The sequence below is a fragment of the Clinocottus analis genome, unplaced genomic scaffold, assembly GCF_023055335.1.
Source record: "Clinocottus analis isolate CAN_PGR_092001 unplaced genomic scaffold, fCliAna1.0.p SCAF_20, whole genome shotgun sequence".
Taxonomy (NCBI): Eukaryota; Metazoa; Chordata; class Actinopteri; order Perciformes; family Cottidae; genus Clinocottus; species Clinocottus analis.
The window spans coordinates 4,122,755-4,136,102 of record NW_027175932.1 but is presented as its reverse complement, the minus strand read 5'-3'; the positions used below and the strand labels follow the sequence as shown (position 1 = coordinate 4,136,102).

At 45.6% G+C, this 13,348-nt stretch overlaps 2 protein-coding genes across 14 annotated transcripts in view; one reads left to right on the top strand and one right to left on the bottom strand.

Moving 5' to 3' along the window:
- acss3 (acyl-CoA synthetase short chain family member 3) overlaps positions 1–5,528 on the top strand; it is a 34,360-nt gene extending 28,832 nt beyond the window's left edge. The window contains exons 14-17 of one of the 2 annotated variants that reach the window (XR_011078050.1): positions 64–163; positions 350–525; positions 795–994; positions 5,301–5,528. Coding sequence is in view for 1 of the 2 variants with exons in the window: in XM_068587115.1 (XP_068443216.1) it covers positions 64–163; positions 350–525; positions 795–878 (360 nt within the window). In the remaining variant the exon portion in view is untranslated. Of the gene's footprint in view, positions 1–63; positions 164–349; positions 526–794; positions 1,347–5,300 lie in introns of those variants that run through there. The other variant, XM_068587115.1, reaches the window with a different exon arrangement.
- ppfia2 (PTPRF interacting protein alpha 2) overlaps positions 1,184–13,348 on the bottom strand; it is a 131,704-nt gene continuing 119,539 nt past the window's right edge. For 3 of the 12 annotated variants that reach the window (XM_068587102.1, XM_068587103.1, XM_068587113.1), the window contains 13 exons: positions 11,139–11,220; positions 10,318–10,518; positions 8,577–8,639; positions 7,660–7,692; positions 7,322–7,497; positions 7,087–7,184; positions 6,796–6,971; positions 6,227–6,295; positions 5,332–5,488; positions 5,109–5,165; positions 3,684–3,721; positions 2,592–2,620; positions 1,184–2,471 (listed from right to left, as the gene is read on the bottom strand). In XM_068587102.1, coding sequence (XP_068443203.1) covers positions 2,456–2,471; positions 2,592–2,620; positions 3,684–3,721; positions 5,109–5,165; positions 5,332–5,488; positions 6,227–6,295; positions 6,796–6,971; positions 7,087–7,184; positions 7,322–7,497; positions 7,660–7,692; positions 8,577–8,639; positions 10,318–10,518; positions 11,139–11,220 — 1,195 coding nt within the window. In that variant the 3' untranslated portion in view covers positions 1,184–2,455. Of the gene's footprint in view, positions 2,472–2,591; positions 2,621–3,629; positions 3,722–5,108; positions 5,166–5,331; positions 5,489–6,226; positions 6,296–6,795; positions 6,972–7,086; positions 7,185–7,321; positions 7,498–7,659; positions 7,693–8,576; positions 8,640–10,317; positions 10,519–11,138; positions 11,221–13,348 lie in introns of all 12 variants that reach the window. The other 9 variants (XM_068587104.1, XM_068587105.1, XM_068587106.1 and 6 more) reach the window with 9 other exon arrangements.

Below are 13,348 nucleotides of genomic sequence, written 5' to 3'. Positions count from 1 at the left end.
AAAGGTGTTCTCAACTCTTCTTTGTGGTATTATGTGTGTGTGACGTGTGTGTGTGTGTTGCAGTCAGTGATGCAGCACCCTGCTATTGGAGACTGTGCTGTGGTGGGTCTGGAGGACAGGCTGAAGGGTGTTGTCCCCTTGGCCCTGTGTGTGCTCAAGAATGGTGAGGAATGGCAGATGCACAGTGTAGCCTGAAGTGAAGTAATAGAAAGATCTTGAATGTCTGTTTCTTTTTTTTTTTTTGGTGCTGGTACCTTCATGAGGTCTGATAACTTGCCCACAAAATAAAGATCATAACTCATGTTTAATTGCAGGTGGTATTCAAGCTGCGTGTGCTTTGTTTTCTCAGGTGTGCAGAAGAGCGAAGAGGAGATCGTAAACGAGATGGTGAAGCTTGTGAGAGACACCATCGGACCGGTGGCTGCTTTTAAGACGGTGCTTTTTGTCCAAAAATTGCCGAAAACGCGCTCTGGGAAGATCCCTCGCTCCTCTTTAGCTAACCTCGTCAACGGCAAGCCTTACAAGGTACGAGTATCACTTTCCTCATGACATGCTATGCTAAAATACAAATGGTTTATATATGGTTTATCATTATGTATTGTATGTGTGTATATATATCTATATAGATAGATCGAGAGATGTTATATCTTTGACATTTTTATAAGTTAATACACTTTAATATGACTATTTTCATCATGCTTTTCTATTACTTTTTTGTAATAATGAAATAATCACTTTGATTAGCTTTTTGTTACTTTTGCATTATAATTACAAAGGAACTGTTTTCCTTCCAGATCACTCCCACCATCGAGGACCCAGGAGTGTTCAAAGACATTGAGCGGCGGGTACAAAAAGCTCTGAGAGTTCGTGGAGCTTGAACGCGATAAAGAAAGCCGAGCTCGGACACGTCTTGGCAAAAACAAACTCTCTTCGCTTCGTCGGCGTGATGCGTGCAGCTCTGTTCAGCTGCTGCCGACGGGAACTCCAAGTAGAGGTAGCGTTTGTCATTTTAAGTTAAAGGCAGACATTGATGTCAGTAAGTTTTTACAGCCCGTGCCAAATCATAATAGTTCCATGTAATCTGAATATTGTTAAACGGTACTGGAGGCTTTCATTATGAATGAGCATTACTTGTATATGAACCATACATTTAGAATTATGAATGAGAAATAATGTAGACAGTTCATTCACTGACAGTATTTTTTTTTTTATTGACAATGAAAATTTGCTTGCTCACCACTTACTTTTGACCAAAAAGTACAAGTAATAAATAAAATTTAAAAAAATGGGCACAAAATAAAACTATTCATTATTCGTGCAAATTGAAGATGTAGAAACTCAAATGAATAAAAGCGTAAGACTTTTTTTTGTATGAGCCGTCGATCCGAAATAACTCAAAGACAGATAACGGGGCCGCACAGCAAGGTCGCCCTGAAAACTCTGACGGGAACAAAGTTAACGGTTACACAACGTGAGTCACAGCAAGCAACAGGTTTGTCATTAAATGTCACCTCACTTCAACATGGTCAGAAACACTCTACGCACACGATGAGCTAAAGCAGTCTGTCTTTCAGTTATTTCCTCTGTTCTGTGTCTGGAGCGGGGAGAAGGCCAGCTTGGATGAGTGTTGTGTCCTTTTTGTGTGTGTCGCCTGACAGAACATACAGTACAACAATTGACAGTTTCTACGAATGTCATCCTGCTTTTTTTTTTTCTTTTTAAATTTGTTCTCTGAGAAGAAGTTTTGTCGGAGAGTAATGTAAAATCTCTGGTTTTCTTGGCTACTAAAATAGTCCGTTGAGTTGATGCGGTTGTATCAAAGTGCTTGTCATGTTGTTCCAGTGCGTCCTCTTCAAATGTTCTTTTTATGACGGCGAATCCATAAGAAATGGAGTTTGTTGGGCTCAGTGGTTTTTGTACACCACTAGAGGGCAGGTTTTCACACGTCTAGTCTCTTCCTCTATGGCGCAGCATCCTCATCATCAGCACCATGAAAAAATAAAACCATATGTACAAAATGATCTAGAGATGGTGGGGGTAATATGGAGACAGTTTAAAGAGCAGCATATATTAATCTATGGACCACTACATGAGGTGGCAGGGAACAATTTTTTTTTTGTTTTGCACAAACTCTGAATATCTTTTTTATACATAGATCAGATGTGTGTATATATTAAAAAATGGCATATTTATTTACAGATAACCTACACATCTCCTGTAGAAGAAATACACAGTACGTTATGCTTTTTCGACAAGTTACTGTACATGTAAAAGGTAAAAATGGTGACAACAGGGCAGCCTGCGGGACAGTTTAGCACCGGCATCTGGTGCCCACGTTAGAGGGAGGGCGGGGGAGTCGGGTCAGAGAGGAGAGCAGGGCTTCTTGGCAGTGCGTGTCATCAGAAAGGTTTGTTCCTCGGCAGGTTGGCCTGTCCAGCAGCTCCACTCGGTGTTTCTAGTCAGAATTGTACCTGAAGGGAAGCAGAAGAAGTCGTTTTTAACGAGCCGCCGTGAAGCAGATGAGGTTTTCTATTATAAACCGGATTTAAATACAACAACTTGAGATTGGTGTGGTGGGTGTAAGTTACAACCTTTCCGAACTGTGATCTCCAAATTCATACTGTTTGAGGGTTTTTTGGAAACAATATAAAAAAAACAAAAAAACAAAAGTTGAGTCAGAAATCAAGGAAGTCGCAAATGTGCTGCATTCATTTGTGGTTGTGACATCTCAGACCGCTCTGCTCTGTGCAGAAACGAGTCAAATACAAATAGTTTGTTTGTGTCCTGTGCACAAGAACCAGAATACAACGCTCTGCTCCTCTCGCTGAACTAGAATGGCTTTTTTGATTTGTGGGAGTAAGTCAGTCTAGAAACAAGTGTTTTATAATGTAAAAGTCCGTTTAACGTGGCAGTACAGCGTGTCAAAGTAAAAGGTCATGGTATTAACATGTCAGAATAAGTCGGTTAGTATAATAATAAAAACAATTAAAGTCTTAGCTGAAGGTGTGGGGCAAAAAATGTAGAAAAGTCACATTTTATGTATGTCGAAAAAAATATATATATTGAAATAAGACAGTATAAGTTGGCATAAAAACCCATAACCATCAAAGTCATGGTATTGCGTGTCAAAAGTTTATTTGTGCTATACCACACTGACTTTTCATATCAAAGTGTAGCATATCTGCCATCATCTAAATTCAAACGCTGTAATTCACACCCGTCAGTTATGGAGCAAAATGTCCTTCCCACTACAGAGGAAACTAGAACTGTTCAACAGGAAGTAGTAATGAGTCTGCGGTCCACCTCTTCATGCTAAATCTGAAGTCAGTGCTCTCATCAGGTTGTAACTGTTGTTCATCTTCGTTAACCGTCCGTGTGAAAGACACTGAACTCATCGTTTTATTTGAAGCACGTTTCAAAAGCTTTGACCAAAGCATGACTCATCACTTTATTTTGGACGCGCATCAAAGAGGCATCGGGTGCGATAAGGTGGCTCGCTGCTAGCCCTGTCGTCTCCTACCGGCTTCTTGGCAAAAACACTGCACGTAGTCGCCAAGTCGTTGCAAACCAAAACTAAAAAAAACCGTCTGCAGAAAGCTGTGTATTGAACCGAGTGTTGTGTTACATACTGCGTACAGTTTAAGGTCCCTCTCTTCCGCCAATCAGCAGGAGTAGGTTCTCACCGTGGAGCTGTCCAGCCGCTGCACTGTTGAGGGTCCGACTGTACGGGGAGACAACGAAGAAGACATCTTTAAGTCCAAATAGTCAAAGCTCCTTATCCGACTGAGAAGGAAACATCCACTGGGGTCAACACCTTAAACACGAGCCACACGATTAGACGTCCTCAACGGTTTGAGTGAGATCACAAGAAAAGCGCTTCTCTCTCGCACTTGCGGCGTCACCCTCGAGAGGAGGAAGCCATGTATCGCACACTCAAAGGGAGTCTCCGTTTTGTTTGAGTGCATTGAGGACGTCACAGGCCGGTGGGGGGAGGACAGAGGAACACAGGACGACTGTTGCAGTGTCACCGGGAACACCGACACCTTGTTAGAGGAGAACACCGGGCACAATCGGAGCAGCGGGATGGTTTCCATTCACGTATCGCAACACGGGGGCGGCGTCCTTTTTGTAAAAGACGCGGTTGCCGATGCACTCGGCATCCCTTTAAACGATCGTCTCCAGTTCATTACAACTCGGGTCTCTTGAGCAGGCGCTTTAGTTTTTGCTCAGTCAAATAAACTAAAAGTTGAGCTCATGCCAGTGAACGCTTGAGTTGATTTTGTTTTGGCCATCGGTGCAACTGGCACGGGGAACTACGTCGAGTCAATTGCTGAGACCTGAGAATAAGTATAAAATACATAAATATGTATGAAGGGGAAAAAAACTGCCAGATGTTGGAAGGACTAAGAGGTGTAGGAAGAGAATTTGTGAAAAATGTCCGTTATACACCTTCACAGTGCAACAGTGGATGTGTTTATATATAAATTAATTAGTTTACAAACTATCTAATTGTGTTAATGTGTTCCCAGATGTGGACATTTTACTTTGAGCACGTTTGTCATCGGGATAGTTTTAAAAACGATGGCCAAAAACTTCAAAAAGCAAGAACCGAGTTGTAATAACCGAAAATGATCCTTTAATGAAAGCCCATTCCAGCCGGTGTTCTCTCTCAACAGCAGAGGGATGAGGACGTACTGTTGCTATGTAAACCTCCTGATTCACCTCACACAGCACCGCTCGCTCCTGACACCTGTTTGTTTTGCTGTCAAACCACCTTAACGTCGAGGGGTCACACACCAGCAACAGCAAGCATGAGTCCTGGCTCATAACTTGACGCCCTCGCTTTTACAACCGGGGGGACTAAACTGTATTTTGTGCCACTTTACAGAACAACACCACCCTTGGAGTTGGATATCAAGAGACTGGCGAGAGTAGAAGAGAGAGGCGGGGGCGAGAGACCACAAAGAAAAGGGGGGAGATAACAGCTGGACAGTGGTTTGGCAGAGACCACGTGACGAGGAGGGGGAGTATATGTAGAATAATAAGACACGCAGGGGCCAACAAGCCCAGAACCCTCAGAGGGGGCGGGAGGGGGGGACATAGCTGACCTTGAAACCAATCCAAATACATGTCGTCAGGACTGTCGTCCAGCGCCTCATAGAGGACTGCAGAGCAGCCGTCACAGAGTCGGAGAGAACAAGAGACATGGTCACAACACAGCAGGGCGGCGCTCAGGTGTGCTGCTTTGGATCCGCCAGTGCAGCAGGTGAGAGTTCACCTTTTTTTTTTTAAACTTCTAGATGACTTGAGGCGCGGCGGCGGGGGACTTACCCTCGGGTGGCAATCTTCGGGAGTGACCGGACGATGTGGTGAGACGGAAGCCAGCGGGGAGCGTCTCTGCCGACCCGGGCATCATACTTATACCGTGACAGTCTCGCGGAGGGAACTGCCTCCTCCACGACGGCCCCCTGAAGTCTTTATCCTCACACTGATGGACAGATGAGTACATCAAGGCAGGGCAGGTTTATTTCAACAACAAGGCGGTTCAAAGTTAGTCAGAGAAAACCATTAAAAGCATCAAAACATAATGCAGAAGAAAAGAAGATTTCAAAACAATGAAGAACATTCGTTAAAACATTAACAAAGGGTTAATAATACAAGTTGCAGAAATAAAACGCAGTAGTAAGATGCAGAAATTGATTAATATTCTTGAATCTGGTTCAATTAAAGGCAACAAACTGTAAAATTTAAATATGTTTATTAATAATAATAGTGCATCAATCAACCAGGAAAACCCTTCACTTTCAACATGTTAAAGAAACCAAAGTCATCGATTGTTACCTCAGGGGTGAGATGACACATGGTCTTTTCTTTCAAAAAGTTAAAAAAATTAATATAAAAAGCTAATTGTCTCAAAATAAATCCCCCTTTCTGACGTTGTTTGTGCAGACTTGTTGCATTGTTTACTAGATGCATCGTAATGACATCATCTCTTGAGTCCAGGACCATTAAATGGACGACGGGTCAGCTTCATGTACCCCAAAGAACCGCAATTAAAGAACCTCCGACTTGACAACGCGAGCTAATGAATTACGTTTGACAATCTTGAATATAAATAGGGTTTGGTAAGAGCGCGTTATTGTTGCGAGGGGCTCTGAAAAGACCGATAAGCTTTGTTCGTCACGACATTAATCCGCTGACATTCGTGGGTAATGCTTGAGCCCACCTCATCCAGTCTCCTGTCGGTGCCCAGCGCCAGCATGTTATTGTACTCTCGCTCCAGAATCTGACGTGCCTGAAGGAAGGAAAAACAAAACAAACACATTCTGGTTTTCACAAAGCCGGCCTATTTTTAGCAGAATGGCTGCCGACACATGACGTTATTTGCGCTGCACATCTATTTTCTTTTTCTTCTTTACCTTTTTATAGATGAGATGAGCAGAGAGAAAATTCACAGGGCGACCCGCCAGAGTGACAGTTGGCAAATCTGCATGTTCTGATTCAGGTTGGACCAGCTTTCTGAAGGCCGGTGCCAACGGGCCTCTACTTTTAGACTGACGCTGGTGACGGATGATACTTCTTCCCATATTCAGCACCTTTTAAATTGGCTTGACTTTAACATGACAATCGAGCCGCCGATCTTCTGATCGAAGGATGTGTGGAAAAGTGATATTCCCGACCGTGTGTTTTTAGACCAGACATTGCTGAAGGACATCCAAACTTTTTTCGGGCTAACCTTTAAATTCCAAACAGTTGCTTGTCGCTTTCATCGTTTTTAAAAAGTTGCTTCAGTACCTGAGTGTTTTGGTTGGGGATCTGGAGGAGCAGCGCCAGACTGCTGTAGTCAAAGTTGTCGTCCAAGGCCACCAGAGCTCCGTGAACGCCGCTCTCGAACAGGATGTTGGCGTAGTCCCTCAGGCCGATGCTCTGCACCCAGCGGATGACCCGCTCGTTACTCCACACCAGAACGTCTGCACAAACACACACAAATAAACACACATCTCACCTGAAAGCTTCCTGTCTTCTTATCCACGTGTAGCATCTTGCTTTGGTTTGTTACGCTGTTTGTATTTCTGCTGCACTTGCCTCTCATTTCGTGCTGACTGTGCTCCCTGCGCCTCTCCAGTTCCTTCCTGTCATAGTTGAGCTTCTTCAGACCCATGATGCCATACTGTAAACTTGTTCTGGGGTGAGAAAAATCACAAAACAGTCATGTGACAGAACCCGATAATGAAAATCCATTCCTGATCTCAATATTTTACATATAATCTACGACTGATTCTCTTATTTTCTGGCGTCGGATGACGCAGGTGAGCAGTACCTGTGGAAGCTGTCCACCATTTTGAGGTGCACCCTCAAGTCCTTCTTGGTGAGGTGGTCCAGCATGCGCGCGTCCACCAGGCACTCCATGAAGTAGCTGCGGTACTGAGGTAGTCCGAGACTGGGCAGCCACTCGTTCCCTATCCACTCATGGTTCATGTCGCCATAAGCTAGAGTCTGATGGAAAAAGGTCAACGTTCAATTCAGATGCTCACACAAGTAACCGTAACCCAGCTTTCACTGGATATGTGTTCACATCGGTCGCTAAGATTAAACCATGTAATAAAACAACTGTTGAGTAAATGCAAGAAACAACAAAAACAGCAGGGTTTCCCTTACCTGTGCCCAGCTGCCCTCCTCAGAGTCGGACTTCTGTTTGAAACAAGGAAAAGGGAGGAAAAAAAACATGTTTATTTACAACAGGAAATGAAGGCCCACTGGGATCTGATTGCTCCTGCAGCTGCACACAAACGCTACTTAAAATGCAACTGTGGGAAAGGTTTAAGCCGACAAAGTGCATATGTGCACGCTGAAGGAATAAAAGGAAACAGACAATTAAAGCGGTGCCTATTATATCTAGAAAATATATCGAAATGCGCTTTTTTGTTGCCCAAAGTTGACTTTAGTCGTAGTGCTTCTACGTCTAAGAGGAGAGAGTTTATTTTTGCTAACCCTGTTCTACAAACCATGACTAATGATGAGAATATGGTAAAATGCGTGTGGAAGTTACTGCTTTTTACCCTCATGTGACCTGGAAGTTTGCATTTAGTTTAGAAAAAGGTTGCTGATGGGTCAAAAATGCCGTCTTGAAAAACGGTGCATGATTGTCTTTTAGCTTTGTGCTGCAGGTCCTGAAGTCAGAGATGAAGAAATGGGAAATATTCCAGTTATTTATACTACCAATTCAAATGAAATGAACAAAATGAAATGAACAACAAATACTTTTCAATAGTCTCACAATGAAGTAGAAGTTCAAATCCCTTATAGATGCAAATGCTGTCAGACAACCTTTAGAGGTCTGGTGTGTTGGGAGTTTTTGGGTGGTGTGACCAGATATAAATAATATCTTTCACACTTCCAATGAGCCATCATCGGCGACAAAAGGCTTAAACACGGTAACACGGGGTCAGTAAAGGGGTTAAGTGACGCTTCTCCATCAGCCCCCAACCAGGTCTCGTCATTCAACCCCCTCCGATAGCCGCTCTCACACCCGGACGCACGAGAGGAACAAGAGCGAAGGACACAAGGGGACTGACCGTTTTGGAAGGGGCAGCCATGGTCTCCATCTCCTCATGGGTCACCCATACATTGCCTGACGCCTACAGGGGGCAGAGCCCAAGAGACAGAGCAGCAGCAGCAGCAGCAGCAGGGTTGGTAGTAGAGGTCCGGTAGGAGGGGCAAGCAGTGTTAAAGAAGAAGAGCAGCACCACTGTAAGCCAATAGTGTTATAGCATCACAGTCAGATCATGAACTGGCCCCGAAGGGGGCTCACGAAGAGGACAAAAAAACACAACACGGTACGGCACAGAACATCACGCTTTAGGCATACGGTACATGTACGAATAACAGACAGCTGCCATGCACGACGAGGAAGAACAAGTAAGTTAGTTCCATTGACACCAACAGAGACACAAACACCACATTACTCATCGCTCTCCGTCTATATTCTACTAGTAAATGGCCAGTTCACGCAAATGAGAGTCAATGGGGACTTTTTATTGATAGAAAGGAGTTCCAATCAAAACAGTTTCCAGTGTGCCATATTTTAATGAGGCATGAATCTTACTAGTCACTTTTTTGGTGGGATTTGTGTGACTTGACCCTTTATTCTGGAGCAACTGTGGTCACAGCGAGGCTCATGGCGGCTAACGATGGGAGCGCTTCCTCAACCACATGTTGTAAGTGGGCTGCTGTTTGCAATAGCGACACATTCTTTCTTCACCTCCCTCAATTTTCTGCTCGACATACACGCCAAAGCCCACGTTCACGAGGCCAATTAACCCCGTCTGTTAAAATGTGGGTGGCTTTAAATGCAACAACAGAGAGGCGGAGGGCCCTTCACAGCTTGGGGATGGGGGTGGGTTGTGATTGGACGCGTGGCGTAGCATGCGCCGCGTAATGAAAGTTTTATGAGGTTTGGAAGTGGAGCTAAGTGCTCAATGAGATGGTTGAGGTAAAGGGGGAACAGGGGTGAGAGCTGGTGGTGTTTTACGACGGGGGAAGATGGAGAGAGTGCAAGAGCTCACGGGGTTACGGCTACTGCATGCGCCGCACAACATCACAACGTCTCACGCCGGCATGATGCGTATTGTACGCGACGCTTGTGCACGTCTTCAGCGTTAGCCGCACGCTAATTACCACGTGGAATACCTGGAGAGCTAGCTTACAGTGCACACAGGAGCGATGTCCCACCAAACGGGGCCATCGCCGCCTCCCACTGCAATACTGACTTCCTTATCGCCTGATTGTAAATGTGCTGGCCGTGTTAGTCATGTCGACTGTTGTCGCTTGCCAACGCGCGTGGCGCTCATGTCTGGAGGCGTTGTGCATGAACGCAGAGGAGACGACCAGGGATACGAACATTTGTCAGAGCTGATCATGGGGGCGGACATTATTTTTGGACAAGTGATTCAGGCTAATAAACGGGACAAGAGTGAGAGGAGTGTTCGTGAAAAAAAAAGACTAGAAACAGCCAGTCATGTAGCACAGTCGTACTACCCTATCAAACACCAGATTGTAATTCTTTGGAGGTTTTTTGCTAACTTTTTGGGGTGGTGGTATTCAGATGTTTTACATTCTGATCTTTGTGCTAAGCTAAGAGGCGGCAGATATTCAAATGTGTCATTTACAGCAAGAAATGGGTGTCATTTCTAAACTAATTTTGATATTATTATTCCGTCGTCTTCTTCTTCCACTTGATTAGCTCAACAAATGCTCGTACGACTGAACTTCCGGCCCGCGGCCGTGTTCCCACATTTTTTTCCCGGTCCGACTCACGGTTCTGGAGGTGGGCGGCGCCGAGGGGCTTGTGAGGGAGACCATCTCCTGGATGGCCAGGCGCAGTTTGAGGCGGTGCAGAGGGTTGCTGATGCCGATCTCCCTCTGGATCTCGGTGTCGGAGAGGGCCGACATGATGGCGCCGCTCTTCACGTTGGCGCGGCACGCCGCCACGTACCAGGCCGGCATTCCCAACCACAGCTTCACCGCGAGGGCAGAAGAGGAGAGGAGACAAGCGAGAGGTTGAGTTCGGCTGGATTGAAAGCAGTAGGAGCTCTCGGTTGTCCATCTTGAACACCGGGGACATGATTTGGTTTATTTGATGAAACAACTTGATTTCATTCCACCAAAATATAAAGAAGTACTTTCTTTGCGCCACAGGATACAATGCATAACGGGAACACAACATGCTGCCTCAGTAGCAGCTCAATAACTATCAATAACTGGAACATTGAGGTCAGGAGTTGGCTGCTGGCTGTAGCTCATCCACTGAACATCAGGGGGCAGTAGAGTTTCCAGTTTGATCTTTTTCTACTCCGTGTTCAGATAGTCCAACAATACAAGTCAAGGGGTGTAGTTTAAAGGTATTGGATTAGCTTGGCAATGTTTTTGAAATCACCCATAATGGATCCAAGTTAAATGGATCTACATGTGGTCTAAACTCTGCAATATTCTGCAGTTATTTAAAGACAAACATAGTCAACAGTGAGGTACACGGAGGCCAAGTCAACAGGAGCTTTCTGAGCAGGAGAAGTACACCTTCAGCACCTTGCAGGTAACTTTATTTGCGATGAAAAATAAAACAAACAGAGTCTTCCTACCTCCAGCCAGGCTACAACCGTCGGGCCGTCCCACTGGGCGAAAGGTAACCCCTTTCTCCTGGCCTCCTCCAGCAGCTCGTGCCTGAGGGCGGGGACAGAGGAGACCTGGTATGAACACATGGACTCGCACATCACAACCAACACACATTGCCTCACTCCGATGCAACACCACACCCGGATAAGCTCTCACACGCTCACTCCAGCACACTGCTTTCCACAAATCCCTGCAGTCACAGTGGCATTTCTGACACAGGTAGGTGTGTGTGTGTGTGTGTGTGTGTGTGTGTGTGTGTGTGTGTGTGTGTGTGTGTGTGTGTGTGTGTGTGAATACATGAGAGGAGAGCACTTAAACACATTTATATCTCGGCGTTGTAACGGCTGCGTTTTATCATTCATCTGTGCTGCCGGAGCTTGTACAGCGGTGGCGACGCTCGCAGAGACACACACTCAAACACACACAGGCTTTGTGTTACTGAACCCAAGAGGGCATTCACTCACTACATCCAATCCCCAAATCCCTGATCCTGACGTTAACATTCTCCTCGTCAGACACCTACAGAATGTATAATCTTGAATTCCCTGCGAGTAGAAACGAGGACCAGCATGTTTTAACTCTGCACTTTTTGTTTTTTTGCACATCCTTGGTGGAGGTATTGTGCAGAGCGGGTCAATATATTGATATTATATTGATTGTAATATGGCAGAAGTGTTTTTCTTCATGTAGTCCAGCCCTCTCGTACCGCACGTGCTCTCTGAGTGCAAATACACGCTGATCCTCGTGGGAGGCACCGAGCTGCAGGCGACACGACATCGCTCGTCTGAGCACAATGTCCCGACTGATCCCAGTTCAGCCTCTTCCCAATACATCCTGCAGAGAGAAGCTTGTTCACTGATACTTTCGTGGATGCAGTTTTTGGAATCATGCAGCAGGGTATTTTTTTAAAAGAAGTATTGTTTCATCACAGCGTCTGGGCTGCGCTCCACTTTTTCTTTTTAATGTTGTTCAGCAGGTGTTAAAAAAGCGTAGCCGCAGAGCGCCGAGTGCTATTTAGTTTTGCCTCGGTCGCCGGTGCCGACTCCCTCGGAGCGTTGTGAATCGCACCTTATCGCCAAAAGAGCAGCGAACAGACGCTCCTGGTCTATTCGGGGCCTTTCGCACGGAGCACAGAGCTATCTGCGCCGTGCCGAATCCTCCCACACTCGGCCAGACACAGAGGGAACTTGCCGAACATGCCCGGCGACGCACAGGGACCACGGCACGCACACACACACACACACACACACACACACACACACACTCGTCCTCGCACCCACACGGCAGAAACAATGCAGCGCTTATTCTAGTCGGTGAAGACATTTTAATGACGACAACAACTCTGAATCAACAACGCTTTCCCCCCCGAGTGCGTTGTCAAAAAGAAAACTTGACAAGTGGAAAGAGTTTTGCTCGTCGATACACATGAGAGACATGCAGCGCTCGGAGCGTTGAAGGCCTCAGTACAGTGAAAGGGCACTTAAACACAGCATACATGGCACAAAGAAAATGTGTTGGTCCAAACACAACCAGGTACAAGCACTGTCTCATCTATCCCAGCACATGATCGCTCATGTTTGTGTTTTTTTTATGTTCAGGTCGGGTCTAAATGCATGGAGGAATACAGCCACTGAACATAGCTGGGGAAAGGGAAGTAAGGAAACAGTTATGACAAATCATACAAACAAAAAGAACATTTTCCCATAACCAGATATTACAGCTGGTTATTCCACACAAATAGATCGAGAGACACATATAAAAAAAGGAGAGGAAGACATTCCGGGGTTTGTAAATTGGGCCCCAGTTTTAGCGGCGGCACATTCTCTGTCCAGCCAGGGATGCAGCTGCCCACACAACTGTGAAAAGGGGGGAAGAAACGTCTTCAGATGGTAAATGAACCAAAAAAAAACTAAAGAAAGAAAGAGCGCAATGGCGTCGTTAACAGCCACGAGGGATAGAGAAGACACGTAGAGATAGATGAGAGACGTCAGCGTTGGCACTTGGTCATTTTTCGGGGGAGAGGACGCATGAGGGCGGGGGGACAGACGGGAGAGATGGCAGACAGGGCGAAAAACATGGCTGAGACAGTGGTCATTATCCAGGAGGTCAGTTATACATCCTCACAACTTACCCGCTTTTTGTTAGAATCAGAGGATGATGAGAGGGAGAGGAAGGG